Here is a 19019-nt window from a genome sequence, read left to right on the forward strand (position 1 = left end):
TACTGCAGCTTCCGCCCCAAAAAAGGCTTTATTCTTGGGCTTGCTCCTTGCTACGCGCGTACTTGTTTCGGGGTTTGCTCTCCGTCGTCTCTCGGCCATGTTCAGCCCTGCTCCCCCTCGCAGCCCCCAGATCCCTCACTGCCGACCACAGGCCGCACTCCCCTCCCCACCCGCGGGGGCAGCGCGGCCCGACCACGGCGCGGCCGCCACACCGCGGGGGCGGGCGCGGGCGCGGGCGCTGCCCCTGCCCCTGCCCCTGTCCCTGCCCCTGCCCCGCCACCGCCCGCTCCCGCTCCCGCTCCCTGCGGGCGGGCGGGCGGGCTGCAGTGGGTGGGGCCAGAGGAACCGGCATATGCCTCGACAGGCGTCAGCGCCGCCCTATGGAGAGCGGGGAGGGGCGGGCCCGAGCGGCGGCGGCCCAATGGCAAGCGCGATCCTACGTGATGCGGTTACCTGCGAGGTATAAAAGCGGCTGCGTGCGCGCTAGCCCCTCGCTTACACAGTATGGCCGGCGACATTAGCTAGCGCTCGCTCAACGCTCTTCTCTGTAACAGGGGAACACACGGACTACAAGGAACCGAACCGCATCGCCTGCCCGCCCGCACCCCCGCTCGGACTGTAACCCTCTCACACACGCTCACGCCGCATCCGCCGCCGCGCACTCCGGGTGGTTTTCGCTGGTTGAAAAAAAAAAACCTTCCTTCTTATTTCTTTTTTTTTTTTAAATTAATATTAAAAAAAAAAATCCCCTAGAAGGTGAAACCCGCCCGGGACGGACTGGGACCCGGCGGCGGCAGCGCGGCCCGTGCAGCAGCAAACGGTAGCGGCCGGGGGCGGTAGTTTGGTTGTCGTTAATTTCTGTGGTTGTTGGTTGCCGAGTTGTCTCACCATGAAGGAGAACGGTGCACACTTCTTCGAAGGGACCGAGAAGCTGTTGGAGGTGTGGTTCGCCCGGCAGCAGCCCGCGCAGCAGGAGCCGCACCAGAGCAAGGGGTCCGGCGATCTTCGCACCATACCCAGGTCCGTTAACGGCCGAGGTGGGATGGGGGGGGGGGGGGCACGGCGGTTGGGAGCGCTGCCGTTAACGGCCGGGGGGGCGGGAGGGGCTGGTGAACGGCCGGCGCACGCGGGGCCCGGGTGTGGTGGCGGCGGTGCGGAGCTGGGTGGGGAGGTGGCGGGCGAGAGTGTGTGAGGGGAGCGGGGCGGGGGTTGAGGGGGGTAATGGCCGTGCGCGGGCTGGCGGCAGCGCTGACGGGAGGCTGGTTCCGGGGTGGCTCGGGAGAGCCGTTGGTAGCAACGGCCGCGCGCGCGCGCGGCGGGCTCGGCCCCTGCGCGGCCGCCGAGCTGTCGGCCTCCTTCCCCCTCCCTCGGTGACAGCCCCGGCCTCTCCCGTTTGCCGGCGCAACGCCGCCGCAGCCGCGGGAGGGCAGGGGGTGACCTTCCGCTGCCCTCCAGAGACCCCCTTCAAGGCCGCGGCGCCGGCCCCCGGAGGCAGGGAGCCTCCCCTCGTCCCGGCCGGGGCGGCGGCGGGGCTGGGGCGGGGGGAGGAGGAGGTGGCAGTGCCGGGGACGGCGCGGCGCGGAAGCCATTCCGTGCCGCCACCTCGTGCAGCCCCGTGCGGTCCCTGCTGGCAACATGTGGCGGCGGGGAGAGGAGAGCCGGGCGTGTGCCGCGCCGGCCAGGAGTGCCTGCGGGGGGAGGCGGATGGCGGAGTGTCGCAGTGCTGCTGGCGGCCGGGGGCATGGCAGCGGCGCCCACTCCTCTGCATCAAGCCCCCGCGCACGTTGCGGCTCCCGGCAGCTGCCTGGTAGTGGCTGGCCCCACTCGCAGTGAGAGCCGTGGAAGTCTTCTTACGGCGGGGCTTCTTGCTCCCGCCGGCTTCGGGATGGGAAGGCTCGGAAAATCTTGCCCGCTGAGACAGACTGTGCTGTGCTGCGGAGAGTGGGGGATAGGAATCTCGTTCCCAGTTCATGGAAGCTGGAAAGGGAAAGGGGAGATGCCTCTTGCTATCGCGACGAGGATTGATGGTTCCCTCACATGGCCGGTTTCGCAGCGACCTCCGGCACTGTGCAGCCGGACAGGTTCATACAGCGGCTCTCACGGAGGGAAGCAGGCGGTACACGGGAACCCTTCCCGTGTCTCCCTGTGGCGTGGTAGGCACCGGCGTGAGGCAGGCATCAGCGGGGGGGGGTGTCCCCCCCTCCTCTTCCAGAAGTGTGGCTGGAGCCACGATTTACACGTGAGTTCCTTGGCTCCGCTCCCAGATCGCGCTGCCTCTTTTCCCCCCATTGACAAGTTGAGGCCAATGAGAGCTGGGCGCCGCGAAGGGGTGGGCCCGTGCCTGTCACCCAATGGGCATCTGAAGAATGTGCTGGCGCTTCTTTCACTGCCACCCAGGGAGGGAGGAAGAAAGGCCCGAGGCCCACACAGCTTCTTGTGTACACGTGTTTCAAACTCGGCCTTCTCTGGGAGGGGGCAGCTCTTCCCTCCTGTGGCTGAGGTATGCCTGCTCGGCCTTTGTTAGCACAGTAGCTGATGGCCACCTGCTGGCACACAGGTCATCTTTGAAACCATGCTAGGCAAGACCGGCATGAGATGTCTTTACTATAGCTTGCCAGTACAGTGTTTTGCAGGGCGGCAGTCAGAAAAGACTGGAATACCTAGACTTCTGACTTGCAATAATCAGGGGTCCAACCATAGATCTGCAGAAGATGATCTTCTGGCACAAGTGTCCTGGAAGTGTCAGAAAACGGGAACTGCAAGCTTGAAGTACAAAGCAAAATCTGCTTATGTACCCAGAACAATGTACGGGTTTGTAGGAAAGACAAGATTGGTATGTAGATGTAATCAGCTGACATAGTTGAAAAAAGCAGGCTTGTCTTAATACAGGGCAAATCTGAGGTTTATGCTTGTGTCAGTAGTTTACTATCAGTATGGTAAACTGTTCAACTTTCCAGGTTCAGATGGTAGCTGGAGGATCCGGTGTTATCAGCGTATCCAGATCTGCCTGTGTATATCACTGTCATCCAGTGGTCTTTCGTCAGGGAGCTTGAGAAAGGGAGCTTGGAGGGAGAGCTTGTGATGATGTATTGCATGTTTGGAATATGGTAATGATGGTAACGTCTCCATTCAAAGGCATACTTAGCATATGCTATTTGTCTTTTCCTTTGTTTTGGTATTTCTCAGCAAATTTCTTGTGTATGTATATTGGTAGAGTTAGCTATCCAAAAATGTGAATTGCCAGTGGGCAGATAACTGCCTTTCCTGAAATAACAAATAGCCCATGTTGTGTGTGCATGTGTCTGCATATGTATATATATACACCACTAGCTCATGGGTAGTGGAAGCTTCATTTCTGCCATGCCAGAAGCACTGCAGAGTACATGTTTAGCTCTGACCTGTTGGTGTAATGAGGTAGTGTGCTCATGTAACTTTCTGACTTGTGAAGATATTTAGACCTTTTTGAATAATGTGCTTGACATGGAAATCATCAGATGTGGTTTACAGTTCTCTCTGATATTTAGTGGTGTAGTAGATACCACAAGGTAACAACTTCTGTAGTTAAATGTCTGTGCAATCACAGAAGACAATTGCAAATCCTAGCTGAAATACGTGCAGATGATCTGAGATATGTAGACACTTCAGCATTCCTGTCATGTTTGACTTAAAATGTGAAAGATTCCAAAAGTGCTTATTTGACTTTGCGTTAATGTGCTGGTGTTGGAATATACGGATCTAATTTAGAGATGCCGTTCTGCAAATGCTTTCCTTATTGACACATTCATGCTCTCTGGTGTTCTGTTTGTCAGCTCAGGCTCATGTTTACAGAATTGCAAACTTAATTTTTCAAACTGCTCAATGGCATTTAATGTAATTGCAAGGTGGGTACTGTGACAGTTCCTTTGTATAGTTTAGATATGGCTGTAAAGTTTTAATAGAGTAGATACAAACTGTTAACTGTTGAACATGTGGTCTTTAACACGGTTTCAGAGCTGTGAGCAAGCTTTGAAGGCCTTTGTGTTAATTGGCTCTTAATACAAGATGTTAATTGAAGCTGTGTACTTTTTTGTAGGAAACTGTGACATGTCTGAAAATTGCTGTTAACCTGTGTTAACCTGTGTCCAAAGTAATTATCAGTGCTACTGTGTTGCTAGCATGAAATGAAGTTTTATAAACATTCTCTTTTAGAAAATTGTTGGAATTAAATTATTTACTACAGTTGATAGATGCAAATGAAAAAATTCTGAATACAATATATCCCACTATGCTAATTCTATAAAGGCAATTGAATAAGCTAGTTTATGTTGAACAGAACTTGAAATCAAAGCTGAAACTGTAGAACAATAGCTAAATTAGAATCAAGTTGCAAACCAGTTGAGCTTGCCTTTTGTATTGTAATACCTGCTTAGTAGTGAAATGTGAGCCATTCATGTACTGAATGACTAAGCTGGTGTTCAAAGCTAAAAAATTTCCATGTTGTCTGTGCTTGCTAGGGATTAGATATTTTAAAGTCTTTGCTGGATATCGCCAGCAAAAAAAAAGGAAAAAAGTTCAAGAACTGATGCAATTAAGAAATTTTTCATTTTTTTGCTCCTATGGGCAAGCCTGCTTTCTAGAGAAGAGTTTGGATAGGTGTAAAGTATTTCAGAAAAGATCTGTACTTACTGTTTTAATACATTCAGTAAAGGTCCCAACTAAAAACTTAAAGTATTGAACATGGGCTTTACTTTGCTGTTAAGATTTGGGGGGTTTTGTTCATTTGCTAATCAGTTCTGTGAAAATGTCTTGTGGTTGAAATAGTGGCAAGCATGTGAAGATGCCTACTCTACTCATATTCAAAAGTGGAATGAAGTTAACATTTTTGTGGTCTCAAAATAATTTGCTTTAACTTTAGTGCTTGTTCTCACTATGCTTTGTAAAGCATGTTTTTTAAAAATAGCCTTAAACTATGTATAAAAAAAGGAGGGTTTGCTGAAAACATGATGAACGTGCTGCAAGCCCTGGAATTCTGTGGTGACTGAGGAGTGCATTCACTGTCTCCACAGTAAAATAAGCTGTTTATTCCTTCAGATGATACGCAACTGTGCATTTCCCATCTCAAGGCTTATCGTGATCTTGAATGTACAGAGGTTTGAAACCATAGGTTAATGATGCAAGTATTAAGAGTCCATATCTCAAGCATTCTACCCTGAAGAATACTCTGAAATTAAGCTTGTTCATGGACCTTTAATGTGCTTCCTATTTGCTTATATTATGTGGACACACAAGAAACTGGAGAAAAAACAGTGCAGTAATGAGCAATATGGAGTGACCCTGTTATGAGATTCTCATCCTGTGCTACATGAAAACTTCTAAGCATCAAGTCAAGCATCTGATACGAATCCCGTAAATACTTGCTTTGTACTGCACCCTATAGCCTGAGTCAACTCACTGCTGCAGTGCCGCTGCACCTCCACCCCCTCCCCGAGTCCATAGGGCCATGGCAGTGTTATCTGCCTGCTCTCTCAAACAGTGAAGGTACAAGGAGGCTGGGCCATCAGCACTGTTCTACTTACTCCTGCAATGCTTCGGAACAAAACAGTGTAGAGCTACTCTGTGTGGAGGCTGGGAAGAAGGCAGGGTAGGCAGGATTGTGCCAGGGTAAGGGCTTCTGTCACTGTGTACTTGCTGAGCTTTTTTACATGGATATGAAGGTAATCTGGAGAACTTCATGTAACAATTCAGTCTGCCCCTCATCAAAATTGATATTAATAAACTAGATTTTAGCAAACAAGTTCAAAATTACAGGTAAAATAAGTTTGCCTATAACTCTCTCAGTTGTAATTAAATAATAGTTTCACACAAAGGAAACAAGCCCTTTTACACTCACTACTACTACTGATTGTGATACTGCTTGTGGGAACTTAAGACTTATGTTGAAGGCTTTTTGATGTTTTCCTACCTTACTACGGAAACTACTAAGGAATTTGGTGAGTCACTTTCTGTCAAAGATCTGGTCCCTTTAGTGAGACTCCATAGAGCATTTTATTAAAATACGTAGCTACTGGTATATTCCTGAAAGGGCTTTCCTTATGGCTGTTTACTCAGCCAGGAGAAAAGGAAGGTTTGAGGCTTGTGCTAGATACTTGCTGCCTTACAGCATGTTCTTTCTGGAGAAGGTTACACTCAAACTTGCCCTGAATGTTGCCTGTAAGTCTTTTTGAAGCCCTGATATGCCTCTTGGGGCTCATGCTTTCTTAAACATCTTGGGAGACTTAGGAATACCCATCAAATATCTTTGGATGTAAAGGATGGAGTCACCATTCTATGTATACTGCTGTAACTGCAATAATGATAAAAGGCCTGCAACAGGAGCAATATGCAGCCTTTAAAGCACTATCTGTGGCCATCTTTGTGCCATTGCTTAAATATCTTGATGTCATTTGGGAATGATTCACTTTAGTAGCTGGCTCAGGACCTTCTAGGTAAGAAGTATTTTGTGAGGAGTACTGCTTGGAATCACTTTTGATGTGGATGCAATTTTCCATTCAGGTGCCTGTCTTTAAGATTAAGTGCATGTCCCTGGAGAATTTCTAAAGTTTAAGATAAGGGAGATGCAGACAGTCTTTCTGTATATCTATGTTCAGAGCATATAGAGGGTGCTGATACTGAAGTAAAATTATCGAGTTGCCAGTGCCTTGTGTCTAAACTCAGGGTGTGAACATAGTTCAAGATAATCTATCTTCAGCAGCAATTTATAAACTAAGTTATAATTCTAATAGGAAATAATTCACATGCATCTGTCTGCAGAAAAATACACCAGTTGCTAGGAGGTGCTTTAAAAAGCTTGTGATTTTTGTGTAGATGGTCTGTACTCTACCTGTTTCAGGATGCTTGAAACTAATGTTGCAACTCTGCTGACAGGATATTTAGCCAGCTTCCATGCTTGTTGGCTACAGCTCCTCTGCATAGGCAATTTAGACAAGGCATTGTTTGACTGTTCTGGATCATGGTATTGGTAGGAATTTGCCTACTTAACTGTAGCCTGCTAATGAGGTAGCTGATGTATCTGTTGGCTCCTAAAATACTTAGTAAGTAACAGGTGAGGGAGTAAAAAGTTGCTCTGCAGTTGAATGCTTGATTTTAAAACAAGGTCTTACAGTAAAGTACCAGATTAAAATGCGTATTACTTCGATTACTACAGACTTGTCAGCTGTTCTGTTTTAATGAAAAGCTATGCAAGAGTGTCTATACAGCTTAAACTGTCTTTAGGAGTTTCAGAGGATTTATTTCCTAAGAATTCCTGCCCTGCTGCAAAACAGCTTTTCGTCCCAGGGCTGTCTGGGCTGCATTAGCAAAGTACTGTTACTGGGGTGGTGGGATGTTATACTTGTGGAGGCTGTTAATTGCTGATAGGAACAAGTTCTTTATGTAGTTCTTTATCTGTTTAAATTGCTGTTATCCCCTTCCCAGTTGGCCTGAAACAGCAGGATTGTGCTACTGCCAGATATGCTTGACTCCTATGTTAAGAACCTGTTTTACCCCTGGAGGTAAAGGCTCAGAATAGGCCAATAACTTGCATTCAAAAGTATGGTTTTATCTGGGAAGGAGGACTTGATTCATAGCTTATTCATTCTTTTTCTCAGAAATATGAAATAAAGGAGTAAATATGATGGTTTGGAACTTGGTTGAGAGGGACTGTTGACTATTCATTTCGTTACATGCTTTAAGCATACTTCCTAAAAATAAATTAAAATACTTCTCAGTTCTGATAGGTTTTCCATACTGACATACCTGGGTGGCTGTTTGAATGGAAGTTATTTGCACTCTGATAACAAGTCTGTGCTGATAAGGCACTAAGCATTGCAACACAGGTATAGGAGTAGATTGCTAAACTTTTTTTTCTTCTGGAATGTTCTGCTAGTTAAGTATAGAAGAAGTAGCTTTCTACCATTCAAGCATGGACAGTTCTTCACACTTGAGTAGATGTATTTCATTTTCATTTGGTATTCTCTGAGCATGTGCAGCCATTTAAGATGCATGGTGCCTATTGGAGGAACTATTTTGACTTTCAGTAGGTGTCAGTTATTTGAAATTTCAGGAACAGGATCTTACAGCTTTGGAAATGAAGTGGGTAATAAGCCTACATAACAGTGAGGAGTTGGTCTCATGCATTTTCAGTTTGGAGTTCCAGTGAATGCAGGTCTGCTACAGAACTTAGCTACCAATGGTTGTCATGCATCATATTCTAATATGCTTAGCTTGAGTATAGGGAAGCAGTTTCCAAAGTGTTTGGAATTGTCCTGATATATGGCTATGGGAAATAAATTAGGAAATAGTAATGCAATCCACATACTTCCCATTGAAATGGGAGTTTTGAAGAGTGGAAGCCCATGATAGCATTTTATTCCGAATTAGTTTCTTTGGTTTCCCTTTTTTAGTTGGAGGCTTTGCTTCCCAGTTAAAAGTTCACTCAGTTATGAAATAGGAAGTAATGTTCTCAAGTATTTCAAGTTACTAACTTTGAGAAATTTTACTTGATGAAATAAAATGGGATTAGCTGCAATACATGTACTGATAATCATTGAAATACTATTTTTAAGGTGGATTTTTTGTTTCCACTTTAAGTGGGGGTGGACATTGTTTGTCTCTAACCAGTAGCACTTAAATAATTACACAAATTAAAGAAAAGGAAGAAATGCAAGAGCTAGACTTCTAGTGAACTCAGTCTCCTTGGTACAAAGTAGTCCCAGAGTTCTTCCTTAGCTCTGCTTTAAACAATGTAAAATGTCAACTACTAAGGTCGTCTTGTTTAAATAGATTATATTGAGATCAAATCCAGTATATTAGTGGCCTTTCTGTAGTTTTCTGTGCTTAAGTAAAATGCATACAGATACAGGACAGTATCTCTGCAAAGCTTCTCCCTAATGTGGCCAAGTCTCATGCTGGGTGCTGCAACCCTTTGTTAGTCTATGCTTCTAGATCAAGCCTGATGTCTTGTATGTTTGTCAACTTGTAGGCTTTCTTCCTTAATGCTACTCTAATCAGATCAAATGATGAACTTGCCCTTTATTCCTGTAAAGACTGAATGCACGACCATTTAGCAGATGCTTACCTATGGTTTCTGTAGTGGAATAGCAAAGAACTGAGCAAAGTTTTAATATGCACAGTCTTGTGCAACTACAGATTTCAGCCATAGTACCTAAATACCAACTATAGTACTAACAAGCCTAACTAGGGACTTTCTTTGCATCGTAGGCTTTGGACTTAACATGCAATATTGTGTTGTTGGTAGTATGCTGTACTGATCCTTCATTGTTGGACTACTTGAACACCAAAATTGTTACATCTTCCTCTACTAATATGTGATTGAAACTTAAATGAGCCATTTTTCTGAAATGCCTGCACTGACTTGCACTACAGTGATACTTAAAGAAAATTCTCACTTGTCTATGTAAAGCTAAGGTTTTGACTGTCTGACCAGTAAGAAGCTTGTGAAGTCTGCTCTTGCAAAGCCTGAGACAGTTACATACACATTAATACTTAGACAAGTACAAAATCACATTTGTAGTAATGTACAAATGGGGTTACTGCAGCTCAGCATCAGGCAGTGTAAGGGAACTGCCTCGGCTTTCATAAATGCTATGTCAGACACTGAGTGTTTCTTTAATGGCAGATAAAATATCGTCAGTAGTGGTGCTGGAATGATTTGAACAATTCTGCCATACCAAACCAAAGTAACACATTACCTAGTTCAGTTCACAGGAAAATTATAATGGGATGTTAAAGGGAGGATACTAAGGGTGGCAAATTTACGCAGGTGTGCTGTAGCTTCCAGAGAAAACTAAATCCTTTAGTCCTCTTCTCGGCAAAATACCCTGCTTGTCTAGGAGCATTTAAGTAAGTACAATATAAACGATTTCACTCTTTGCATTTACCAGGTTTTTCAAAGATGAGCAGACACTTGCATTTTCATGTGTACTTGAGTATCAGGAACAGAGCTAAAGCCAGTCAATGACATAAGTGTAGAGCTGAATAAATGTGTGGGACTTTACCTGAGCATTAAAAACAAGCTGGTTTTTTATTTGCCATGCAGATTTGGGTGGTCTGTGCTGTCATATCTATAGTTGCAGAAGAGTATTTCATCAGGGTTCACCAGCTGGGGTGGTAGGGGAAATGTCACTTTGATTTTAAGTATCCAGTAATATCACTGAGCTCAAACTTGTTCAGATGTGCCCTTAATTAAGATGCATAGGATTCTCTTAAACTCATTTTTAATTGGTTCAGTCTGATCTAAAAGGAGGCTATAGAGTGAGTTTGTAATTTAAGTATGTTGTTCTGGTTGACTCCTGTATAAATATACTGGTTTAGCGCATTGTACTTTAAAAGGGAAAATCCTCAAGTATTAGTAGTAAAGGTACAGAATTCAGTTTCAGGAGGCATTCTCAACTGAGGGAGAAATTAAGGCATTTATTTGCTGGGGTGTTTAGAGAAGCAAAGAACATCTGGATATATTTTAGTTATATGTACAGCAGAATCTAGAACTTCAACTTCGCAAACTGACCAGTTTTCTAAGGGGAAAGATTGGTGGCTGCTGGAGGATCCCTGCTGATAGAATTAACAGTGAATGCTCTGTCCTGAAGTACAACTATAGAGCTTTTGCAGTATCAATACAGGGAGAGAGGTCTGATTCCTGAGGAAGGATTAGGCTGACAGTTACATGGGCACCTGAGACAATCTAATAGCTTGCTTGGTGATGAAAAAATAGCAATTATGTGCTCCCAGCTGCGAAGGGTCCTGTAGTTGTTCCAGCTCTTCTGAAGGGCAGCTTAGTTTTATGCTGGGTTTGTGACAGGTCTGATCAAAAGAGGCAGCACAAACCTGCAGGTGGAATATGCTGTGGGAAGGGAGGGATGGGAGAAGTAGGGCAGCTGGCAGTCTTGTAATTTTGCAACTTCAGGAAGCTGTATCTGTTCCTGTCTGCTTTATAGCAGATTTGACTCTATTGGATTCTACTAATCTGGTGTAGACATAAGACTAAAGTGACAACTAAAGTAGTTTTTTGCAGCTCTGTCACTTCTCATGAGTACTTAGAAGTCTTTGGGGTTAATTTGAGCCCTTTCATTTTTTTCAGTTTCTTAATACAATTCCTTGTCAAATGAGTAATGACAGTAAAGAATTGAAATATTAAACTTCTACTATTTGCTGTAAGTCTTCTATATCTTCTAGAGGTAAAGGAATTCTATGATCCTGATTGATCAAAAAGGAATTCAGGTCATTGAGATGTATTAGTTTTTAAGGCTGATTTTCAATTAAATTATGAACTTGACTCTAAGCTGAACAAATAAAACATGTTAATGTTAACTTGCTGGTTTATAACTCTAGTAGTTGCCAATGACTACTGTAATAGAAGTACATGAAGATTCAACCTAAAGTGTACCTTAAGTTGTAACAAAGAATTTTATCTTAGTACACGTGGGATGCAGGTTATCCTGACTTGCCTAGTTAGAAGCTTGGGGTTGCTGTTTGACAATTGTCCTCATGCAGTAGATTACACTAACGGATCCTGAGGAATACTTAGCCATTCATTGAGAGCTCAGAATATTAATGGATATTACTGGTTTGTGATAGACAGTTCCTATATAAAAAGTCCTTGCCTTTTGTGCTCTCAGACCCAGTAACTGAAGACAAGAGCTATAGTCTTGTGTTCACCCAGTGTTCCAGAAAGCTTCAGTTTGTTTAACCTGTTGTTTGTGCTCTTCTATAATTTCTCCACAGGATTGAGTGGGACAAGCTTCTGGAGAATGTGCATTGTTTGATCATAAGTGTGACAAAAACTGACAAGCAGGAAGCTTATGTACTCAGGTAAGGCACTAGCTTATTCTTTTACCTCCAAGAGGTAAAAAAGTTAAAGCTGTCATATGGGATCCGCTTGGCTGAGAATCCAATCTTGGGTTAAGATCCTGCTGTTCATGACTACAACTTGCTAATCGTAATACTGTCACGCTTCTGTTCATAGCAGAAATGTCTTCATAGCTATCAGTGTTTGCTTTTTTCTGTAACTAAAAGGATTAAAAACAGGGCTGTAGTGTTTCTGCACCTGATCATTGAATTTTGTCCCGGGATAAATAAGTGTCCCTAGTTAAGAGGTTTAGGATTACTTCAGCAGAATAGTGCATCTAAGTGTCACTTTTAGATCAGCAAAAACTGTATCAGTAGATCAGCTTTAACTCCAGATAATGCAATCAAGTGGAACAACTCTTGCAGCTGAGCTAAGGACATCTGTAAAAATGAAATCTTGGAATTTTTGTGTTGTGCAGCGGTTAGTTGTAAGGATACTACTTTTGCCATGTGTTTTTCATCTTGCAAAATACTTTCATGCTTTTTCTGCATGAACTTTACACATTGACGTTCTCTGTTTTACTTCAGATTAAAAAAAAAAGAAGTTTTTGTACTCTGAAAGACTGCCTTGAGGGCAAGGTTGGGCTAAGAGCAAGCTAGTCAAAGAAACTGTGCTGAAGTCTTGTTTCCGCAAGCTTCATAGATTTAAAACAAAATTCTGTAAAGAATGTAACTAGTTGCAACTGTATCCTGGATGAAGTATAACCTTAACTTCAAATTCTTAAACAGCATTCCAAACTGAGTTAGTTATTTAAGCTAGACTTATTCCCATTGTTCAGTTATTTGGTGAGAAGATACTTGTTATACATGTGTAAGTGTTCTGGATGTAGTATCAATGCTAATCTCCAGTTCAGTGGATAGTAAAGTGGCTGACTTACAGTTTATGTATAGTTAATTTCTCTATCTTCTGCATAAGGCATATCATATAGCTGTGCCTATACTCTTATTATGAGACTTCCTGTTCCTGTCGACAGGTGCTGATTTACCACTTTCCAGTAGTCAGCTTTCCTAGAAGATGCAGCCAGACAATTTATGAAATTCTGTTAAGGCTTTTGCCTTTTTTGAGTTAACTTTCTCATAGGCTTTATTTCAGCTGAGAAAGTCAGAAGTCAAGTTTTACCCTGTTCTGTCTGGGTTAAGAAATTAAATTGCATGTCTGTGTTGTGTACCCACTTCACAGCATGTTTGTATTTCTCGAATAGATTGAGGATATGTAATGCATGTAGTACCTCTTTTCCTGTAGTGTGGTAGCTGTGTAATATCATGCTTGCAGCAGGTATTTTTCCAGGAAATCATAACAACTCTCAAATGTTAGCTTAAAATCTATTGGTTTGATCCGTTTGCCGAGCATGTTTATGTACCATATGCTGAATGTTCACTTACAGTAATGCATTTGGTTGGGATAAGAACCAAGATCTAAACATTCTCTCCTGGATTGTTTTATATAGAGCATTTAATACATTTCTAACACTTAATGTTTTTACAGTGAGAGTAGCATGTTTGTCTCCAAGAGACGTTTCATTTTGAAGACGTGTGGTACCACCCTCTTACTGCAAGCACTGGTTCCCCTGTTGGAGCTTGCTAGGGAGTACAGTGGGTTTGACTCAATTCAGGTAAGGTGCCAAAAATGCGTCGTCTTTAGAACGTAGAGAAAGCTCTTTACTAATATTTCAAATTCACTAATTTTATTAAATATTCTGAAACTTCCTTTGCCATTTATGTATGGTTACCATAATGGGAAGATTGTAATATAAGATTGTTTGCTCTGCTATAGGATTTAGCTGTCTGTTTGCCTCTTAAAGGATGCTAACTTAAAAATGCTATTGTGCTCAGTTAAGGTTACTTAAGGGTGAAGGACTAATGTGCATGTTGTCAGTGCTGAAGTCACTGATGTTTTCTTGTGGAAAACAAATTTGGAAGTAAGCTGTCTCCTGTAGTTTACCAATTAAGCTAGGAAAAACCATATGCCTCTGAAATGAAAATACAGGTAGTAGTGTTTTGACAACGAAAACTTAGGTCCTGTGAAAGCTTATACTAAATGCTTGCATTTTTCTAGATTTTTAGATTCAAGGTGGATTGATATATTCAATATCTAAGATGCGCCTTTATTTTTTTCAGAGCTTCTTTTATTCACGTAAGAATTTCATGAAGCCTTCCCACCAGGAGTACCCACATAGGAATTTCCAGGAAGAAGTAGAGTTTCTTAACGAAATTTTCCCAAGTAAGTTCATGAAACTTCAGCAAAGTTGCACAGCTTGTGTGAAGTGCTGATGTGAAGTGAGAAGTGATGGTGTTCTGTGAAAGACTTATACTGTCTTTAAATATGAAATGAAGCTAATCCTTTACATAAAGGATTGGCTGTGGTACATTAACTGGAGACTTTTTGTCTTGTCAGATGGAGCAGCTTACTGCATGGGGCGTATGAATTCTGATTGCTGGTATGTACAAGATGACTTTGAAATCTTTGGGGCTTACAGTAAAACCTAACGTGGTGCTGCTAATATTTATTACATAAGTGATTTTGTATTTTATATAGGTACCTGTACACCCTGGATTTCCCAGAGAGTCGGATATCCAATCAGCCTGATCAGACACTGGAAATTCTGATGAGTGAGCTTGACCCAGTAGTTATGGACCAGTTCTACATGAAAGATGGTGTTACTGCAAATGATGTCACTCGTGTATGTTTGCTTGAAAACGAAGCGTTTTTGGGAATGGTGGAAATTGGGCAATGAAATGCTTCGCTTACAATTTAATACAAGGCTTATTTTTTGGTAGGAAAGATCTCATAGAAAATGTCAGGTTAATGTTTTGGGCGTAAAATGGATTTAGCTCTAGAATGTTTTTGGGAATATAACTTCACATTTTCAATGCCCCTGCTTTAATGTATTGAAAGGAGCAATTTGCAGTGCTTTGGGTGATTGGAAGCTTATCCTCTGAAAAATAGAGGAACAGGAATAAAAACAATCTAGTAACTTCCACTGAAGGATGGAGATTATGAGGAGTAAGACTTAGACTGAAGCTAATGAATGCCAAGGGAATCTAGGTATCAAAATCAAGGTTAAATCATGGAGCCATTTGGATATTTTTGGGGAGGAGAAGGTGGATTTAAGGTCTGAGCATAACTTGATGGTTTTGCCTCCTTTTTCCAAATGGGAAAGTCCTGTGACATGAACAAGTGTCTCTGACAAGTACATTGACTTCATCTGGTTTTCCATCTTAGGCTTTGATTCTTGTACTGTATTTGCTATTGAGATTTGGCTGTAGCTCAAGTACTGTGTGGGAAATGAAAGTGCTTGGGATTGCACTTCATTCTAGAGTATAAAGAAGTATGTTCTCTCTCCGGCATAAATGTAAACAGCCTTCACTTTGTGGATACTGGTTGAACAGGAGCTCAGTTTTAGATTTCTAAGCTGTTCCCTTGTCTTGGAGGTATGCAGCTCAGTTCTGTAAGAGGCGAAGTATCTGATAACTTGCATGCAACTTGGCACTCAATCACTTACTTGATAAGTGACAGGATGCAAAGCAAGTTCATCTACAGTGGTGCAAATTATCAAACTGACTTGTTACTGGGAGTGTTCTGGTGTCCTGTCCCCTAAATTGGTGTTCATTCTGCCTTTGAGTTAAATCTAAACAAGTATAAGGATGCATGATAAACTGAGTGGTGTAATTTTAACTTCTATTTCAGATGAGTGGAATTCGTGACCTGATACCAGGTTCTGTTATTGATGCTACAATGTTCAATCCTTGTGGGTATTCAATGAATGGGATGAAATCGGATGTAAGTTTTACACTTATTGATAATTAATGTTAAAATAAATAGTAATTATTTGGCGGTAATAACAATTTTTTTTTTCAGGGAACTTACTGGACTATTCACATCACTCCAGAACCAGAGTTCTCTTACGTTAGTTTTGAAACAAACATAAGTCAGACCTCTTATGATGACCTGATTAGAAAAGTTGTAGAGGTTTTCAAGCCAGGAAAATTTGTGACAACCCTCTTTGTTAATCAGGTGAGTTTTCTTGCATTAGTTTGTCAGCTCCTGAAATGCATATAGATGCGAACAAAGCAAGACTAGAGATTTTTTACTGGGGCATTAGTAGCTTCCAGTTTGCCTCTATTTGGATGGTAGTTTCTTTGGAAAGTAAAAATACTCTTCAGTATTGCTTTGGCATGCGCTAAATCTGATCTCTGGAAAACTTAAGAAATAGTAAGATAAGGCAGCCCAATTTCAGTATTCTAATGACTTCCTGTGCAGTTCTGTAGAGGCATAATTTCTTGCTTTGGCATTTTTCTGGATTTGGCTGCAGCTGTCAGTTGTAGAAGCACTGCTGTTAATGGTGATGCTGCCAGCTAATGATTCATACAAAAAAGCAGTACCATACATAGGTAGCAGAATTGCTGCTTGGGATTGAAACTTCCTGCAGCGCTGTCAGGCAGGGTTTGAAGCCTGTTGGTAACAGTATCACAAGAACCACACAAAATGCATATTGTGCTAGTCCATCTTTAAATGCTAAGTTTAAAAAAGTAAATTTCACTTTTCTGTTTTCTAGAGCTCTAAATGTCGTACAGTGTTTTCTTCTGCCCAGAAGATCGAAGGGTTTAAACGTCTTGATCACCAGATTGCTCAATTCAGTGATTATAATTTTGTTTTTACCAGTTTCACAAAGAATCGCCAGCAACAGCACAGTTGATTAAGAATGAAGAAAAAGCGCAAAAAGAAATCCCATATAGAAGGTGGTGGTTGCTTTCTAGTTAATGATTCAGGGGGCCATGCTTTCCACTCCCACCACCTTGTAGTTGTGGAAAGCCCTAGGTGTAATCATAGTATAACCATTTTGAATTGTATGCATTATTATATCAAGGAGTTAGATATCTTGCATGAATGCTCTCTTCTGTGTTTAGGTACTCTATGCCACTCTTGCTGTGAAATTGAAGTGCATGTAGAAAAATCTTACTGTATAAAACTTTACAACACTTGTAAAAATGATTCAGGTAGAATTACACACAGTATAGTTTTTCTCCAGGTATCACCAAAAATTCCCCACAGACAAGGCTTTCGTCCTCATTAGACTTTAGCCTCAACCTACTCACTGGGGACAGTTCTCTGTTAAATTGTCACTGTTTTTTCATCTATGTTGTGATTTCAGTCTAAAACAGTTTTTGACAAACTTTTATGATTTCTAAGGAAACTAATTGCTAATTAACAATTTCCTGTTTGGAGAAAGTTCTTAAAACAGTTACAAATTGTTTTGCCACTACAGGTGGTGGTTGATTTATTTTTAAATCAGACTGACTTTTCATGCTCTACTCAAGCCTATAGGAATTTGCTCAGCTATACCGTAGCACTGGGCTAATGCATTGGTCTTTCACCTTTAGAAACTTGGGTATCGGTGCTAATGCAAGTTAAATTTCATCTTACCTTAATGCTCATTTATCTGTCCACATCCCCAAGCTGTCGCACTGCTACACAATGGCAGAATTTGAAGAAGGTCGAAGACTTGATAGGGGAAGAGCTGAGTCAGGATGCAAGTCCTTTGGCATAGTTGTGTGACAGCTTTGCAAAGTGCGAGTTCATATTGGCACCAGACATTTTCTTTCCTAATCACCAATTATGTCAGACTAAGAAGCTGGTGCTCTTGAGCACTGGCAGGTAGATCTAGTGAAGGAGTGGAATTTGCCAGGCTGGGTGTGTGGATTGGTTTGGATTGTTCTCAGTAAAACCTGTGACCTACCACTTCTAACTGTAAAGAGTGCTTCTAAACTGGTCCAGTGTCACTTCATTTTGTTGTTCCAAGCAAAGCTAATGCCTCTATCTTGTGACAGTCCTGTGACATTGTTGTGCATGTGACTTATGTTGTATTTGAGTGTTGTGACTTCATCTGTTTTTTCCTCCTAATTACTAAGGTGGTTCCTCTTGCTGTGACTTGAGGGCATTAAGTGAAGGCATAGAACAAGAACTGTCTGGGACACCTGGACAGAAGTGAAGTAGAATGCTATTCATAGAACATGAATAAGTGTGTAATTCAAAGTCACTTTAATGGGTATTGACTAAAATGCAGGCTTTAAAGAGCTGGCACACTTTCAGCTATGTTTGCAAATACTGGGATTTTAACAGCTGCGAGACCAGCATGTTAACTACAAAATTGAGATTTTTTTTTTTCCCCCTCTTGTCCTTGCAATGTTTTGACTCTTTCTGGTTTGACGCAATGGTTTTTTGTTCCTTCCGTATTTATAAATGAAGCACTTTTTCAGTGCTTCTAAACTAAAGCCTGCTTGGTTAGAAATCAAGTGGTTGGAACATTATGAATTTTTTATTTTAAGCATATTGTTGATGTTCTTTACCAATGTTATCAATTACATGCTGTAAATGGCACTAATGCTTTTTGGTGTTAATATTGAGGACCAATATTTCAGTGTTTCTTTTTTTTCTTAAACATTGTCCCAACTGACCTGACATTTGTTGGCTTGAGGTCCTTTAGGTAGACTGAAGATCCCTTTCCAAGTAATACTGAAATACACATTTTACAAATAGAAGCATAAGCCTCGGCTATAAAAATGAAAGCTGTTGAATGGATTATTGAACTATCTAGGGTGATCAGGATGGGGGGGGAGTATGGTGTTTATAATTTCTGTGGTGTTAGACTTTGATCATTTAAAAATATCTGTACCACAACTTAATGCTTCAATAAAAGTTCGCTTAAATTGTTTGTAGTGATGATCCAGTGATTTTACCTTCACACTTCATGCTTTTTGGTATCAAATGGTTTAATTCTGAAATAGACTTACGTGTTTCTTGTCCTAAGTTACTTTAAATTTACTTTGCCCTTGTAGGTGATGCATCTCAACTGTTAACATGTTGGTAGTTTAAAATGAGACAGCATGTCAAAGGAAGCCAGATGAAAATGTTATGCTGTTCTTGAGGTTAAAAATGTTTGTCTAAATGAACACACAAAGATTTGAGATCTGCTGTCTTCATCTAACCTGTATTTTTTCTTCAGCATTAAATATTTAAAATATTCCTCTGAATTAAGATGACAGCTGCTTCTGCAGGTCTTAAGTAACAAACTGTTGTTTGGCTGTGCATCCCAGTCAAAACCAGCACACAAACTCTGGCATACATTTATGGTACTTAA

The 19019-nt window shown here is 41.9% G+C and overlaps 1 protein-coding gene across 1 annotated transcript; it reads left to right on the plus strand.

The window, feature by feature from the left end:
* Window positions 1-490: 490 nt before the first annotated feature.
* Window positions 491-18593, plus strand: AMD1 (adenosylmethionine decarboxylase 1). Its single transcript, XM_075145669.1, has 9 exons — window positions 491-1020; window positions 11758-11844; window positions 13367-13493; window positions 13999-14101; window positions 14276-14318; window positions 14417-14561; window positions 15569-15661; window positions 15740-15895; window positions 16437-18593. Exons 1-9 carry the CDS (start codon window positions 890-892, stop codon window positions 16575-16577), a joined length of 1026 nt encoding a protein of 341 aa, XP_075001770.1. The 5' UTR covers window positions 491-889; the 3' UTR covers window positions 16578-18593.
* The last annotated feature ends 426 nt before the right edge of the window (window positions 18594-19019 follow it).

Source organism: Calonectris borealis, chromosome 3 (assembly GCF_964195595.1).
Source record: "Calonectris borealis chromosome 3, bCalBor7.hap1.2, whole genome shotgun sequence".
NCBI classification, from domain to species: Eukaryota; Metazoa; Chordata; class Aves; order Procellariiformes; family Procellariidae; genus Calonectris; species Calonectris borealis.

What these genes read in the sequence shown, in the direction of transcription:
- AMD1 (XM_075145669.1), top strand. Translation starts at nt 890, where the DNA reads ATGAAGGAGAACGGTGCACACTTCTTCGAAGGGACCGAGAAGCTGTTG. An exon ending in GATCTTCGCACCATACCCAG is followed by an intron (nt 1,021 to 11,757) that starts GTCCGTTAACGG and finishes ATTTCTCCACAG; the next exon opens with GATTGAGTGGGACAAGCTTC. An exon ending in CAACCCTCTTTGTTAATCAG is followed by an intron (nt 15,896 to 16,436) that starts GTGAGTTTTCTT and finishes TCTGTTTTCTAG; the next exon opens with AGCTCTAAATGTCGTACAGT.